A 17,569-nucleotide genomic window follows, 5' to 3' on the forward strand; every position below is an offset into this window, starting at 1 on the left:
CTTTATAGTGTAGTTGTTATAACTTCCCTTTCTTGATCTGCTTTTAACTCCAAATCCAAAAAGTTGATGGACTTTGAGTTGTATTCTCCCACAAATTTTAAACCACATTCATTCTGATTGAGATAACCGCAGAAACCTTCTGCTTCAGTTGTATCCCCTTCAAAAATAAAAAGCAGATCGTCTATGTACCTGAAAAAATGCACAACATTCTCTCTGTAGGGGTTTCTGTCTCCAAAGACGTGGAACAGCTCCCACCAACCCAAGAAGAGGTTGGCGTAAGAGGGGGCAAATTTTGCCCCCATATCTGTTCCACGTCTTTGGAGAAAGAATTCTGCCCCAAACATGAAAAAATGATGAGTTAGCAGATATTCAATGGCATTTAACAAAAATGCTTTAGTTGCTGATTCATAATCACTGTAATGATTTAAAAAGAATTCTATTGCTGTCAAACCTAGGTTGTGCTGTATGCATGTGTATAGTGAGGATACATCCACTACCAGGAATTTGTAATTGGCTTTCCATTTGATGTTGTTCAGTTTATTTAGTAATGCTGTGCTATCCTGTATGTAACTCAGAAGACCCTTAACTAAGGGCTGAAGAAATATGTCCATAAGGTCAGATAAGGGCTCATTCAGAGAAATTAATCCCTGCAATTATTGGTCGCCCAGGTGGGCTTGCTGGGTCCTTGTGTAGTTTAGGAAAATAATGAAATACAGGTATAACAGAATTAGGTGTAAGTGCTTCTGCTGTAGAAAGGGTAATATTATCCAACTTGGCCTTTTGGATTATTTTCATTAATTCCTTTCTATATTTCCTCATAGGATTACTTGTTAATTTTGAATAGACTTCTTTATCAGATAATTGCCTCTTTGCCTCACTGAGATAATCTTTGGTGTTTAAAATGACCACGTTACCACCCTTATCGGATGGACGGATCATAATATTTTCATTATCCTTTAGTGTTTTAAGTGCCTCTTTTTCTTTATTAGACAAGTTAGTGTATTGTCTTTTACTTTTCTTAAGATTTTTGTCATTTAAAATACGTAATTTGTCCTCTACTGTCTTTTGAAAGATATCTAGCACCTTCGGTCTGTTATGTACCGGATAAAACATACTTTTCTTTTTTAAATGTGAATACTTTGTCTTTTTCTTTTATTTTATCCGAGGTTTCGTTGCTACCCTCATCTGCTAAATCCTGTAAGTCCCTAACTGCACATAGATCTGAAAACATAAGTGTATTGTCAGTAGTTTATATAGTACCAGCAGTATTATTGATCTCACCTTGTGCCAAATGCTCATCCATACCAAAAAAGTGCTTTTGTAGTGTCAGTTTCCGGACAAATTTGTTGACATCCAGTACTGTTTCAAAAAGATTAAAATGAGCAGTTGGCACAAAGTTGAGACCTTTGGACAGCAACTTGATTTGTGTAACACTCAGAGTTATTTCAGACAGATTACATACACTCATATCATTATTTATTTCTGTTTGTTCTGTCCTTGTGATCTTGTTATCTATTTCTTCTGCGTATTCTTCCTTTTCTGGTGGTGTTTGTAGTTTCTGTTGCTGCCTTCTCCTTTTGCCCCTCCTACCTCGGTGTGTTTTTTGACTCCTTATAACTTTTTGGTGAAACTTCCTCTTCATCTGGTACTTGTAATACCGCTGGTATTTCATCTTCTATTGTAATCTCATTGTCAGATGAATCAATTTCATATTCAGTGTCTGAAAATGTCACTGTTTTTTCACCCTTGGATATCTTCTGCAGTTTCCTTTGAAATCTTGATCTTGTTTTTGGATATTCCTCATGTGTCCATCTGTATACCTGTTTCAGGTCATAATCCCTTTTATCTCTTGTCATTTTTCGTGACTTGAACTGCCATATTTCTTGTCTGAATGTTTGCATAGTGATTTCAAATTGTTTATCATATTATTTGAAGTCTTTGTGTTTGAAAATCTTTCAATTGATTTTGCACCTCTTTCATCTCTTGTAAAAGATCTTCCCGTTGTTTTCTTTTTTGCTCCATGAGCAGATCTATTAGTGCAAGAGATCATGCATCTAAAATGGCATTCCACCTGGTAATAAATTCCCCCTTCATAAACTGCAAAGGATGGAAATTTCCTAATGCGAAGACCTCTTGGTATTCGCTTGTCACATTTATAAAGGGTAAAAGACTTTATATCCAGGTCTAATTTTATATCTCTTTTCCTTAGGGCATCAATTTAAAAAAACAGACTGTCAATTGTGTGTATAATTTCATTGTAGGGCTCAGAATCATCATCATTGAAATTCCTCAGGACATAACAATCCTCTCCTGCATTGTCCATTTTATTAAAAAATTTATAGATTCAGATTTAAATGAAGGAAAAAAAATATCTGTGTGTTTTATAAGTGCTTATGTTTAACTCTGTAAATTTTAAGTAGGATTCAAACTCCTTATTTCTTTCTTAGTGTGTGTATGTATATATATATATATATATATATATATATATATATATATATATATATATATATAATCTCCCACCTCATCTTCAGCCGTTATAAGTAGTAAGAGTAAAAAATCGGTTGTCACTTCCCCTTTAAGTAAATCCTTGTACTAGGTTAGGAAAGATTAGCGAATATACTCCTTATTATAAATTCATGCTCAATTCAAAGTGGGACTCCCTAGGCAGCTAGTACAATGTAGACAGAAAAAGTTCATATGTGCAAACAATAACAATGTAGAAGTGCACAACGGGACCCAAATGTAATTCAAAGTTAGGAGTGAACAGTACCTGAGAGCACGCTGAAGAACGGCACACTGTGGAGAGTGGGTCTGTAGCTGATTATAGGACACCTGCAGCTGTATGCGCTCAATACCCGGTCTGTGAGCCGCGTCAGAAGGTAATAGAAAATCCAAAAGTAGCAGAGCGCATTAAAGCGCAAAAAAATTCCAGGTTTATTAAAAAAAATACAGAGTGAAACATGACAGCTTCCAGTAGCTGATGTAAAGCACTAAAATAAAAACAGACACAATGTCTTGCGATCAGGACATCACGCAGACATGTTTCGTGCGGTTGCGCACTTGGTCACTGCTTGTGTGTGGTCCTGATCATTCACAGCTTTATAGCTACTGGAAGCTGTCATGTTTTTACTCTGTATTTTTTGAATAAACTTGGAATTTTTACTAATTAAGGAGTCCTTTTGCGCTTTAATGCGCTCTGCTACTTTTGGATTTTCTTTTACCTTCTGACGCGGCTCACAGACCGGGTATTGAGCGTGTGTATATATATATATATATATATATATATATATATATATATATATATATATATATATATATATATATATATATATATATATATATATATATATATATATATATATATATATATATATATATATATATATATATATATATATAGCGTGACGCATCACAGCCAATCGATTGGCCCTCTGTTACCATGGTAACCTATACACGGAAGCGCAAACGTGTATGCAGCTATGGGCCAATGCGATGGAGCTGATTGTTTTTAAATGTATGTAAGTTCCCACGGGAATAGGGCCCTCGATTCCTCCTGTATGTGTTTATAAATTCTTAGAAGTTTTATATTATTGTTTTATTTAAATGAACTGTATCCATGGACAGTGCTGCGGAATATGATGGCACTTCATAAATAAAGTATAATAATAATAAGGTGGGTGATGGTATGTTGTGTTAGATGTTTCTTTAGGGATACGTTTTTTCATCCTGCTGTGACATTTGATAAAGGTGTAATGATACACCGAAACGTTATGTCTTTCTGCTAAACAATTTGAAAATAAATACTACTTTTTATGAAGACCAACGAGTGCCTTTTCTATGATGGGAGTCTCAATGTGTGTATAAAGTGCACCCTGGCAGCTGATACAATTTTGTAAGACTGTGCTTATCCTTCATTGGGGATTGTATGTATATGTGTGTGTGTGTGTGTGTGTGTGTATATATATATATATATATATATATATATATATATATATGTGTATGTGTATATATATATATATTATAATATGTGTTATTGGTTGGTTCAAAAATCATGTGTTTGCTGACCCTTTAATCTTTGTGGGGGGGTTTTAGGATGGTATTTTTTTTTTTAACCATGTTATTCCATTTTGTGACACTTTCAGGCCATTGCTCATGAGATTTACAACGATCTAATAGAAGATACATGTTTGGGATTGAGTTTTGAAATTCATCGTGCTGTTAAGTGTGGATATTTCTTTCTTGATGACACAGATCCAGAAAGCATGAAAGATTTTGGTAGGTACCACCTCTAAATCTACCCTACCATGTGCCTACTCCTGATAGTTGTGGAATGGGTTATCTTGTTTCTATCTTCTTAGTTAATTTACCCATTACAATTATTTTTATTATGTTTTGTGTATGTGTATTTTCCTTGTTTTTTTTTTTTTTTTTTTAAAAATGATTTTTTTTCCCTTTTTTCCATCTGCTTATTAATCACAGAAATAATTGATCAGCCTGGTGTTGATATCTTTGGCCAAGTATATAATCAGTGGAAGAGCAAGGAGTGTGTTTGTCCTAACTGCAACCGCAGTATAGCAGCGTCCCGTTTTGCTCCTCATTTGGAAAAATGTCTTGGTATGGGAAGAAACAGCAGCCGCATTGCTAACCGACGGTAATTAACTTTAATCATCCTTCAGTTTTACCAGGAGTTTCAACCCCTGTCAGTAATGTGGCCTTTGACATTTGATGCCTTGCATATGTTGCTTCTTCCACATTTGTGGATACATCTTAGATTTGATTTTGGGGGAGCCTAGATTTATTTAGCAAGCAGAATAAGGAAGTGACAAACAAAATATTTCAATATAGTGTGCTGTTAATTTTCTTCTGGCAGTTGAAGCAGTTTATCAAGAGGCTTTTAAAGGGACAGTCTAGTCAAAATTAAACTTTCATGATTCAGACAGGGCATGTAATTATAAACAACTTTCTAATTGACTTTTATCATCAAATTTGCTTTGTTCTCTTGGTGGTATTTTTGAAAAGCTAAACCTAGGTAGGCTCCAACTGATTTCTAAACAGTTGAAAACCGCCTCTTAGCTCAGAGCATTTTGAAAGTTTTTCAGTTAGACAGTACTAGTTCATGTGTGTCATATAGATAACATTGTGCTCACTCCCGTGGAGTTATTTATGAGTCTGCACTGATTGGCTCAACTGCATGTCTGTCAAAAGAACTAAGATAAGGGGCAATCTGCAGAGACTTAGATACAAGGTAATCACAGAGGTAAAAAGTATATTAATATAACTGTGTTGGTTATGCAAAACTGGGGCATGGGTAATAAAGGGATTATCTATCTTTTTAAACAATAACAATTCTGGTGTAGACTATCCCTTTAAGTAGTGTAAAAATTATACTTGTCCCATGCTTACTTACAGGCCAAACAAGCAAATTCTAGGTTTTTGTCAAAATGCTGCAAATAAGTATCAAGTTTAGTCAATTTGAAGTATTTTGATGAAAACCTAGATTATATCATTTTTGGTTTTTGGCCTTTCTAGGGAGTGTAGAACGAGCACAATTTTACACAAAAGAAAGTGTTGCATTTCTTTTTAAAACTGTAATATTCCCCCATTGCCATTCATTTTGCTCTCTCTCCTTGTATCCTTTGTTGAACGAGCAGCAGTGCACTACTAGGAGCTGGGTGTACACATTGGGTGAGCCAATAACATGGTATACATGTGCAGCCATCAATCAGCAGTTAGCTTCTAGTAGTGCATTTCTGCTCCTGAGCCTAGCTACGTACACTTTTCAACAAAGGATTAACAGCTCTAAGCTAATTAAGTAAAAGTACATTGGAAAATTATGTAAAAATGTATACTTCCTCTAAATCATAAGGTTTTGTTTTTGTTTTTTATTTTGATTTGAATTCAATTTTAAAGTGAATGTAACTTGAGCATAGTTGTTCAAGTCATAGGAAAGAATTTAAAAAAATGTATGAGGCTTTCATTCATCAAATGTGTAGGATATACTTATCTTCTGAGATTTTCACCTTGTAATGTCGCAACGATAAGCTCTGTTCCGCCGCCTGCCATATTCTTCAATTGATTGGCAGATGAGTCACCTGCAATCCATTGATACTAGTAAGATTTTTTTAGTTGCTTTGTTTTGCACAATACTATAATGTATTTGAGACGGCAATATCTAGGCTCCCCCAAAATCAAATCTAAGATGTAGCCATGGTAATGATATTGTCACTGACAAATGTGGAAGAAGCAACATATGCAAGGCATCAGATGTCAAAGGCCACATTAATGACAGGGGTTGAAACTCCTTTCCTATGACTTGAGCGACTATGCTCAAGTTTACATTCATTTTAAGGCCCCTTTTCATTTAATTATCTCTGTCAAACCAATTCTAAATCATTGTTTTCTCCTGTTAAGTGTGGTCAGTCCACGGGTCATCATTACTTCTGGGATATTAACTCCTCCCCAACAGGAAGTGCAAGTGGATCACCCAAGCAGAGCTGCTATATAGCTCCTCCCCTCTACGTCACACCCAGTCATTCTCTTGCACCCAACTAATAGATAGGATGTGTGAGAGGACTGTGGTGATTATACTTAGTTTTTATATCTTCAATCAAAAGTTTGTTATTTTAAAACAGCACCGGAGTGTGTTGTTCCTTCTCAGGTAGAATTTGAAGAAGAATCTACCTGAGTTTTTGGATGATTTTAGCCGGCGTAGCTAAAATTCATTTTGCTGTTCTCGGCCATTCTGAGGATTGAGGTAAACTTCAGATCAGGGGACAGCGGGCAGGTTCACCTGCAAAGAGGTATGTTGCAGTATATTATTTTCTGAGGAATGGAATTGACTAAGAAAATACTGCCAATACCAATATAATGTAAGTTCAGCCTTAAATGCAGTAGTAGTAACTGGTATCAGGCTGTTTATGTATATATGTGTACATTTCAGTATTCTGGGTAATACTATATGCATATAATCTTTAGCCTTACTTGCAGTGGGAACGTCTAGCAACAGGCTATTTAATGACATTTCATGATATTTAATTTTAAACGTTTTTGCTGGCATGCTAAATTGTTTAAATATCTGAGGTACTGGGTGAAAAATTGTTTTTGGGCACTGTTTTTCCACTTGGCTGTCGTTTATTTTAATTTGAGACAGTTTACTGAGCTTCCCTCACTGCTGTGGGTGAGGGGGAGGGGCCTATTTTGGCGCTTTTGCTACGCATCAGAAATTCAGTCAAAAGTCTTTTTCTCTTCCTGCATGATCCGGATTGTCTCTACAGAGCTCAAGGGTCTTCAAAAATTATTTTGAGGGAGGTAATCACTCACAGCAGACCTGTGAGATTGTGCTTTGACTGTGATAAAAAACGTTTATATTTTGTACATTTGTTTCTCTGCTATTAAGGGTTAGTTATCCATTGCTAATGGGGTCAATCCTTTGTTAATTTTATGCTTTTACTGGGAAAAATTGATTGTTATAATTTTTCCGGTTTCTTATTATTAAACTGTCATAATTTTTTCTGTGCTTCTTAAAGGCACAGTGCGTTTTTCATATTACTTGTAATTTGAGTGAAAAGTATTTCCAAGCTTGCTAGTTTAATTGCTAGTTTGTTAAACATGTCTGACTCAGAGAATCAGCTCCATTGGATGAGATTACACACAAGCTTAAAACCCTTAAGCTAGCTAATTCATTTATTTCTGATGCCGTAGTACACTTAACTAAACGGCTAAGAATTCCGGATTCGCCATTCAGGCACGCAGAGCGCTGTGGCTAAAATCCTGGTCAGCTGATGTTACTTCTAAATCTAAATTACTTAACACACCTTTCAAAGGGCAGACCTTATTCGGGCCCGGTTTGAAGGAAATTATCGCTGACATTACAGGAGGTAAAGGCCATGCCCTGCCTCAAGACAGAGCCAAACCTAGGGCTAGACAGTCTAGTTTTCGTGCCTTTCGTAACTTCAAGGCAGGAACAGCATCAACTTCCTCTGCACCAAAACAGGAAGGAGCTGTTGCTCGATACAGACAAGGCTGGAAACCTAACCAGTCCTGGAACAAGGGCAAGCAGGCCAGAAAACCTGCTGCTGCCCCTAAGACAGCATGAAGTGAGGGCCCCCGATCCGGGAACGGATCTAGTGGGGGGCAGACTCTCTCTCTTCGCCCAGGCTTGGGCAAGAGATGTCCAGGATCCCTGGGCGTTAGAGATCATATCTCAGGGATATCTTCTGGACTTCAAAGCCTCTCCCCCAAAAGGGAGATTTCATCTTTCAAGGTTGTCAACAAACCAGATAAAGAAAGAGGCGTTTCTACGCTGTGTACAAGATCTTTTACTAATGGGAGTGATCCATCCGGTTCCGCGGTCGGAACACGGACAAGGGTTTTACTCAAATCTGTTTGTGGTTCCCAAGAAAGAAGGAACCTTCAGACCAATCTTGGATTTAAAGATCCTAAACAAATTTCTAAGAGTTCCATCGTTCAAAATGGAAACTATTCGGACAATCTTACCCATGATCCAAAAGGGTCAGTACATGACCACAGTGGATTTAAAGGATGCCTACCTTCATATACCGATTCACAAAGATCATTACCGGTATCTAAGGTTTGCCTTCCTAGACAGGCATTACCAGTTTGTAGCTCTTCCATTCGGGTTGGCTACGGCTCCAAGAATCTTCACAAAGGTTCTGGGCTCTCTTCTGGCGGTGCTAAGGCCGCGAGGAATTTCGGTGGCTCCGTACCTAGACGACATTCTGATACAAGCGTCAAGCTTTCAAACTGCCAGGTCTCATACAGAGTTAGTACTGGCATTTCTAAGGTCGCATGGGTGGAAGGTGAATGTAGAGAAGAGTTCTCTCTTACCACTCACAAGGGTTCCCTTTTTAGGGACTCTTATAGACTCTGTAGAAATGAAGATTTACCTGACAGAAGAAAGGTTAACAAAGCTTCAAAATGCTTGCCGTGTCCTTCATTCCATTCAACACCCGTCAGTGGCTCAATGCATGGAGGTAATCGGCTTAATGGTAGCGGCAATGGACATAGTACCCTTTGCACGCCTACATCTCAGACCGCTGCAATTATGCATGCTAAGTTAGTGGAATGGGGATTACTCAGATTTGTCCCCTACTCTGAATCTGGATCAAGAGACCAGAAATTCTCTTCTATGGTGGCTTTCTCGGCCACATCTGTCCAGGGGGATGCCATTCAGCAGACCAGATTGGACAATTGTAACAACAGACGCCAGCCTACTAGGTTGGGGCGCTGTCTGGAATTCCCTGAAGGCTCAGGGATCATGGACTCAGGAGGAGAGTCTCCTTCCAATAAACATTCTGGAATTGAGAGCAGTTCTCAATGCCCTTCTGGCTTGGCCTCAGTTAACAACTCGGGGGTTCATCAGATTTCAGTCGGACAACATCACGACTGTAGCTTACATCAACCATCAAGGAGGGACAAGAAGCTCCCTAGCGATGATGGAAGTATCAAAGATAATTCGCTGGGCAGAGTCTCACTTTTGCCACCTGTCAGCGATCCACATTCCTGGAGTGGAGAACTGGGAGGCGGATTTCCTAAGTCGTCAGACTTTTCATCCGGGGGAGTGGGAACTTCATCCGGAGGTCTTTGCCCAAATACTTCGACTTTGGGGCAAACCAGAGATAGATCTCATGGCGTCTCGCCAGAACGCCAAGCTTCCTTGTTACGGGTCCAGGTCCAGGGACCCGGGAGCGGTCCTGGTGGATGCTTTGACAGCACCTTGGACCTTCGGGATGGCCTATGTGTTTCCACCCTTCCCGATGCTTCCTCGATTGATTGCCAGGATCAAACAGGAGAGAGCATCAGTGATTCTAATAGTGCCTGCGTGGCCACGCAGGACCTGGTATGCAGATCTAGTGGACATGTCATCCTGTCCACCTTGGTCTCTGCCTCTGAGACAGGACCTTCTAATTCAGGGTCCTTTCAAACATCAAAATCTAATTTCTCTGAAGCTGACTGCTTGGAAATTGAACGCTTGATTTTATCAAAGCGTAGTTTTTCGGAGTCAGTTATTGATACCTTAATTCAGGCTAGGAAGCCTGTTACCAGAAAGATTTACCATAAAATATGGCGTAAATACTTACATTGGTGCGAATCCAAGAGTTACTCATGGAGTAAAGTTAGGATTCCTAGGATATTGTCTTTTCTACAAGAAGGTTTAGAAAAGGGTTTATCTGCTAGTTCTTTAAAGGGACAGATCTCAGCTCTGTCCATTCTTTTACACAAGCGTCTGTCAGAAGTTCCAGACGTTCAGGCTTTTTGCCAGGCTTTGGCCAGGATTAAGCCTGTGTTTAAAACTGTTGCTCCACCATGGAGCTTAAATTTAGTTCTTAACGTTTTACAGGGTGTTCCGTTTGAACCCCTTCATTCCATTGATATCAAGCTGTTATCTTGGAAAGTTCTGTTTTTAATGGCTATTTCCTCGGCTCGTAGAGTCTCTGAGTTATCAGCCTTACACTGTGATTCTCCGTATCTGATTTCTCCAACATAGGTGTGTCCGGTCCACGGCGTCATCCTTACTTGTGGGATATTCTCTTCCCCAACAGGAAATGGCAAAGAGCCCAGCAAAGCTGGTCACATGATCCCTCCTAGGCTCCGCCTACCCCAGTCATTCTCTTTGCCGTTGTACAGGCAACATCTCCACGGAGATGGCTTAGAGTTTTTTAGTGTTTAACTGTAGTTTTTATTATTCAATCAAGAGTTTGTTATTTTAAAATAGTGCTGGTATGTACTATTTACTCTGAAACAGAAAAGAGATGAAGATTTCTGTTTGTATGAGGAAAATGATTTTAGCAACCGTTACTAAAATCCATGGCTGTTCCACACAGGACTGTTGAGAGGAATTAACTTCAGTTGGGGGAACAGTGAGCAGTCTCTTGCTGCTTGAGGTATGACACATTCTAACAAGACGATGTAATGCTGGAAGCTGTCATTTTCCCTATGGGATCCGGTAAGCCATGTTTATTAAGATAGTAAATAAGGGCTTCACAAGGGCTTATTAAGACTGTAGACTTTTTCTGGGCTAAATCGATTCATATATTAACACATATTTAGCCTTGAGGAATCATTTAATCTGGGTATTTTGATAAGATTATATCGGCAGGCACTGTTTTAGACACCTTATTCTTTAGGGGCTTTCCCAAATCATAGGCAGAGCCTCATTTTCGCGCCGGTGTTGCGCACTTGTTTTTGAGAGGCATGACATGCAGTCGCATGTGTGAGGAGCTCTGATACATAGAAAAGACTTTCTGAAGGCGTCATTTGGTATCGTATTCCCCTTTGGGCTTGGTTGGGTCTCAGCAAAGCAGATACCAGGGACTGTAAAGGGGTTAAAGTTAAAAACGGCTCCGGTTCCGTTATTTTAAGGGTTAAAGCTTCCAAATTTGGTGTGCAATACTTTTAAGGCTTTAAGACACTGTGGTGAAATTTTGGTGAATTTTGAACAATTCCTTCATATTTTTTCGCAATTGCAGTAATAAAGTGTGTTCAGTTTAAAATTTAAAGTGACAGTAACGGTTTTATTTTAAAACGTTTTTTGTACTTTGTTATCAAGTTTATGCCTGTTTAACATGTCTGAACTACCAGATAGACTGTGTTCTGAATGTGGGGAAGCCAGAGTTCCTTCTCATTTAAATAAATGTGATTTATGTGACAATGACAATGATGCCCAAGATGATTCCTCAAGTGAGGGGAGTAAGCATGGTACTGCATCATTCCCTCCTTCGTCTACACGAGTCTTGCCCACTCAGGAGGCCCCTAGTACATCTAGCGCGCCAATACTCCTTACTATGCAACAATTAACGGCTGTAATGGATAATTCTATCAAAAACATTTTAGCCAAAATGCCCACTTATCAGCGTAAGCGCGACTGCTCTGTTTTAGATACTGAAGAGCATGACGACGCTGATGATAATGGTTCTGAAAGGCCCCTACACCAGTCTGATGGTGTCAGGCTACAAATATAAAGTTAACGATGGAACACAATTCACAGATCTTAATTTATTAATAATTGTTTTGTTTCACTATTGTAAAGGAATATCACTATGGCTTAGTGATATTCTCACCTAATAGTGATAGTTTAGTGGTTTATTTTGCCACACCCCAGATTATGCAGTTAGGGGTAAGCAAACTTGAATAGGATTTGTAGAAATTGTTCTCAATATTAAGTTAGCTTTAGTTCTTAAGTTGCAGGTGTAGTAATGGTTCTATTAACTCTCAGAGTCTTATGCAGTGTAACACATAAATATTTAACTAGTAACCAGGTTCTGTTAACAGTTATACATATGCTCATGCAGTATTGCTATTTTATTTGCAGAGATTACTTGTACCTTGTCTTGTGTTGCACTTGTAGTGTGGCAGAGCTGTAATGAATGCACAGCCTGTTCTGTGGAAGTTCCAGTTTCACTGTGGAAGCTGTGTTTATTAATCTGCAGTCAGGATGTTTCAATAAGGGTTAAAGCCAGATTTTCAGTGACAAGTTCTGTGGTAACTCTCCTTTAAATACAAACTACACAGTGAAAGTTCTCCAAGTAACAAAGCATTAGAACACATAGAATAATACTTGCAGTTTGGTTCAGGCAGTTCATTCAATTGATTGCATGTCAGCTCCTAAGTTAATGAACACTGCAGTTGTTTGGATGAATTCCAGTTAAAGTTGAACAAAGTATCAAAAAGTTCCTGTGAGGGAAAAAAGTTCAGAAAACAAGTTATTCAAAGTAGTTAGGCTCAGGTAAATAGGGTAGCCTTGTACTCCAAATTACTAAGCAAAGAGAATTGATTTGGGGTGGTTTTTAAAGGCAAGCTGCAAGTTTGTTGCTTGAAGGATTCCGCTGGGTCCTAGAAGGAGCTAGGTTCCTGACATGACCCCCCACTCAGGGCAACGGTCCCACAGTTGCCGGTCTGGGACGATTTGGATTTCTGCGATGGAAGAGAGTGACCAGCCGTTGAGCTCTAAGATTGGTTGCAGGTTCCCATGTGTCGTCATCAGCTGAATAATTTTTCCAGCGTACCAGATATTGTAATTCACCTCTATGGAACCTGGAATCCAGCAGGGAATGCACTTCATATTCGTCTGGATCCAGTGCCTGAGGAGGTGGTGGAAGAATGAGTTGAGAGTGACGAGTGGCTCTGTATGGTTTCAATAGTGACACATGAAATGTGGGGTGGACCTTAATACTATCAGGTAATTTAAGAGTCATTGCGTTTTCATTGACAATTCTAACTATAGGGAATGGTCCTATGAACAGACCCGAGAGTTTCTTACTCGGTATCTGTAATTTCATGTTTTTGGTGGATAGCCAAACGAGATCACCTATGGCGTATATAGGTGGTGGTCTTCTCTTGAGGTCGTAATAATGCTTTTGAGTGAGCTGAGCATTTTTTATGTTCTCCTCAATAAAGCGGAAATTGTCTTGTAAGGAATCATGTAGATCATCGATTAAGGGTGAATTTAAGGTGTCTGTTGCAATGAAAGATATTGTTGGATGGTAGGCATAATTTGCATAAAATGGTGTAGATTTTGTAGATGAGTTTACAGCATTGTTATAGGCAAATTCAGCCATGGAGAGGAAGTTCATCCAATGTTCTTGATGGTAGGAACAATAGCACCGAAGATATTGTTCCAGCCATTGATTCAGTCTCTCTGATTGACCATTGGTCTGAGGGTGAAATGATGTCGAGAAACGATGATCGATCTGTGTTAAGTCACAAAGTTTTGTCCAGAAATGTGAGGTGAATTGTGTTCCTCTATCAGTGGTTATTATCTTTGGTAACCCATGTAGCTTGAGTATGTTATCTATGAATAAATGTGCTGTCTCAGAGGATGTGGGTACTTTGTGATACGGCACAAAATGGGCCATCTTAGTAAATATATCTATGACCACTAGGATTGTTGTCTGTTTATTTGATTCAGGTAAATCCACTATGAAATCCATCGATAGATGGTACCAGGGTCTCTTCGGTACTGGTAATGGAGTTAATAATCCATACGGAGCTCTTCTCTCGGATTTCGAAGTGGCACAAATGGCACAAGTTAAGATATAGTCTCGGATGGATTCTTTCATTTTTGGCCACCAACAATCCCGTGAAAGCTGTTCCAAGGTTCGGTAAATTCCTGGGTGTCCGGCTAATGGAGAGTCATGGTATAACTTGAGCAAATTTATTCGCAATGCTTTGGGAATGTATAATTTCCCTTCATGGTAGTACAGGTCATCAATCTTATGTACAGAAGAGTGAGGTAGCTCCGGCTCCTTGAGACAATGACGTTTGATTTCGGTTATCACATCGGTGGTTAGACCTACAAAACATTCGGTAGGTAAGATAGTGGTATTTTGGGTTGTTGTTTTAGGTTTCTCAGGTAGGCGAGACAGAGCATCTGCTTTACCATTCCTGGAGGCAGGTCTATATACAATATTGAAGTTGAAGCGCGAGAAGAATAAACTCCAACGGACCTGTCTTGCTGAAAGAGTTTTGTTGTTTTCTAAATAAAGTAGGTTCCTGTGATCAGTGAAAATGGTAATAGGAAACTTGGTACCTTCGAGAAGATGCCTCCAGTGTTCCAGTGATCTTTTTATTGCGAGGAGTTCTTTATCTCCTATGGAATAATTTCTTTCAGCTGTTGACATCATCTGTGAGAAGTAAGAAACTGGATGGATGGGATCGTTTGGTGTTTCCTGTTGAGAGAGAACTGAGCCTAAGGCAAAATCAGAGGAATCAACTTCCAACACATAGTGGTGTTCGGGGTTCGGAAATCTTAGAATGGGTGCTGATGTAAAACTATCCTTTAAATATTCAAAAGCTGAATTAGCGTCTGGATCCCAGTTATAAGATGAGTTAATGCTGGTTAATTTCGTCAGTGGTTTTGCTATCTTGGAAAAGTTTCTAATGAATTTCCTATAGTAGTTTGCAAAACCTAGGAATTTTTGGAGTTCCTTTCTGGACTTGGGTATTAACCAATTTTTGACAGCGTCTACTTTTTGTTTTTGCATAGTGATACCTGTTGGTGAGATATCATATCCAAGGAATGACACATGCTTGGTATGGAATATGCATTTCTCCAACTTAGCATACAGTTTATGCTCTCGGAGCCTAGACAGTACCCATCGCACGTGTGTTTTGTGTTCTGTTTCATTTTTAGAATAAATCAAAATATCGTCTAGGTATATCACAAGACAGATGTCTAAGAGATCTCTGAACACATCGTTTATGAAGTGTTGAAAAGTGGCGGGTGCGTTGCACAGTCCAAACGGCATGACAAGGTACTCATAAAGGCCATACCTTGTCCTGAATGCGGTCAACCATTCGTGTCCTTCTTTTATCCTCACTAAGTTATAGGCTCCCCTTAAATCGAGTTTCGTGTATATAGTTGCCTCAGATAACCTTTCGATTAGTTCTGGGATTAATGGGAGTGGGTAACGATTTTTTATTGTGCGTTTGTTGAGTTCTCTGTAATCGATTATGGGACGTAATGATGAATCCTTATTCCGCACAAAAAAAATTCCGGCACCTGCTGGTGATGTTGATGCTCTGATAAATCCTTTCCGTAAATTTTCTTCGAGATACTCCTTTAAATGATCCAATTCTGGCTTGCAGAGAGGGTACAAGTGTCCATAAGGGATGGAAGAACCAGGTTGAAGTTGTATTGGACAATCGTATGCACGATGAGGAGGCAAGTTCTCAGCTTCTACTTTACTGAATACATCCTTGAAATCTGCATAAGGTGAAGGAATTTGCAACTCAGGTTTTTCTGTAGCTATTTCGGTCTGGAGTAGAACATGTTTGTGGAAACATGTTGTTTTACAATAGACTGAATCAAATTTTATGGAAGATAGTGACCAGTGGATAACTGGATTATGTAATTTGAGCCAACTAATACCCAAAACCACTGGGAAATGTGGTGATGAGACAACATCAAATGAGAGGTGTTCTGTGTGTCCTGCTGTAGTAACTGTTAACGGTGTGGTATGGTGTGTGATAGGGCCAGTTTTAGGTTCTGAACCGTCAATCATATGAAAAGAAAATGGAGTATGCTTTTTTATAAGGGGTATTTTATTTTGCTTTACAACATTATAATCAATAAAGCATCCATAAGCTCCCGAGTCTATGATGGCTTCAGTAGTCAGCTGATCTTGGTCCCACTGTATGGAGAGAGTTAACATGCAATAAGTTTTAGTTTTAGTGGTGTTTAATAAAGAACTTGTAACTTTGAACTTACATTTCTTGTTTTTCTGTAAAATGGGACACTCCTGGACTGAATGTGTAGGATTGGCGCAATACATGCACAGATTATTACTCTTCCTGCGGTATCTTTCTTCTGTTGTTAAAGGACCACGGGCTATTCCGATCTCCATGGGAACAGCTGTTTGTTTACTATGTTGGGTTGGTTGAGGTGGGGAATAGATAGAAGGTTTTGGTCGGACATCTGCAGAAAACCTTTCTGCCTTCCTTTCTCGCAGTCTGCGATCCAATTGTTTTGCAGCATTCATCATTCCTTCTAGGGTTTTTGGGAGTTCTATCCTGGCGATTTCATCTTTCAAGCTCTCCGAGAGGCCTAAACGGAACTGGTTTCGAAGTGCAATCTGACTCCATTCCGAATCAGCTGCGTATAATTTGAATTCCGTGATGTACTCCTCCACGGGTCTCTTGGCTTGCTTAAGGTTCCTCATGGAGGCTTCAGCGGACATTTGTACATCAGTGTCGTGAAAAAGATCATCCATACATGTGAAAAAATCAGAAAGGGATCCTAGCACTGGGTCATTATGTTCGCACAGATTGTCAGCCCAGATTCTTGGCTCACCCCTCAGGAATGAAATAGTACTGAATACCTTGATCCTCTCTGTGGGATAACTGCGAGGTCGTAGATTATAAAGTAAATGACATGAATTCTTAAACTGCCTATACTGCTTCCTGTTTCCAGAAAAGAGCTCTGGTAGTGAAACTGAAGGTTCAGGTGTTTGCTGAGGTGGTGCAGTATGAGTAGTAAGTGAGTCTCTTATAATTCCCCTTAAAGACTGATTTTCAATTTGTAAATCATGAACCGCCTGAGCAAGCTGATCAACCTTTTGGGAGAGGTTGTAAACTATCTGTGGTAGATCTGGTGGCTCCATTTTTAGGGCTTAGTAATATGTCAGGCTACAAATATAAAGTTAACGATGGAACACAATTCACAGATCTTAATTTATTAATAATTGTTTTGTTTCACTATTGTAAAGGAATATCACTATGGCTTAGTGATATTCTCACCTAATAGTGATAGTTTAGTGGTTTATTTTGCCACACCCCAGATTATGCAGTTAGGGGTAAGCAAACTTGAATAGGATTTGTAGAAATTGTTCTCAATATTAAGTTAGCTTTAGTTCTTAAGTTGCAGGTGTAGTAATGGTTCTATTAACTCTCAGAGTCTTATGCAGTGTAACACATAAATATTTAACTAGTAACCAGGTTCTGTTAACAGTTATACATATGCTCATGCAGTATTGCTATTTTATTTGCAGAGATTACTTGTACCTTGTCTTGTGTTGCACTTGTAGTGTGGCAGAGCTGTAATGAATGCACA

The 17,569-nt window shown here is 39.0% G+C and overlaps 1 protein-coding gene across 1 annotated transcript in view; it reads left to right on the plus strand.

Annotated features, from left to right (window-relative positions):
• The window catches only part of ATXN7L3 (ataxin 7 like 3), a 252,225-nt gene that overhangs the window by 22,066 nt on the left and 212,590 nt on the right, over window positions 1-17,569 (plus strand). The window contains exons 3-4 of the mRNA XM_053700038.1: window positions 4,143-4,275; window positions 4,480-4,651. Of these exons, the coding sequence (XP_053556013.1) occupies window positions 4,143-4,275; window positions 4,480-4,651 (305 nt within the window). The remainder of the gene's footprint in view (window positions 1-4,142; window positions 4,276-4,479; window positions 4,652-17,569) is intronic.

The sequence above is a fragment of the Bombina bombina genome, chromosome 1 (assembly GCF_027579735.1).
Source record: "Bombina bombina isolate aBomBom1 chromosome 1, aBomBom1.pri, whole genome shotgun sequence".
Classification (NCBI taxonomy): Eukaryota; Metazoa; Chordata; class Amphibia; order Anura; family Bombinatoridae; genus Bombina; species Bombina bombina.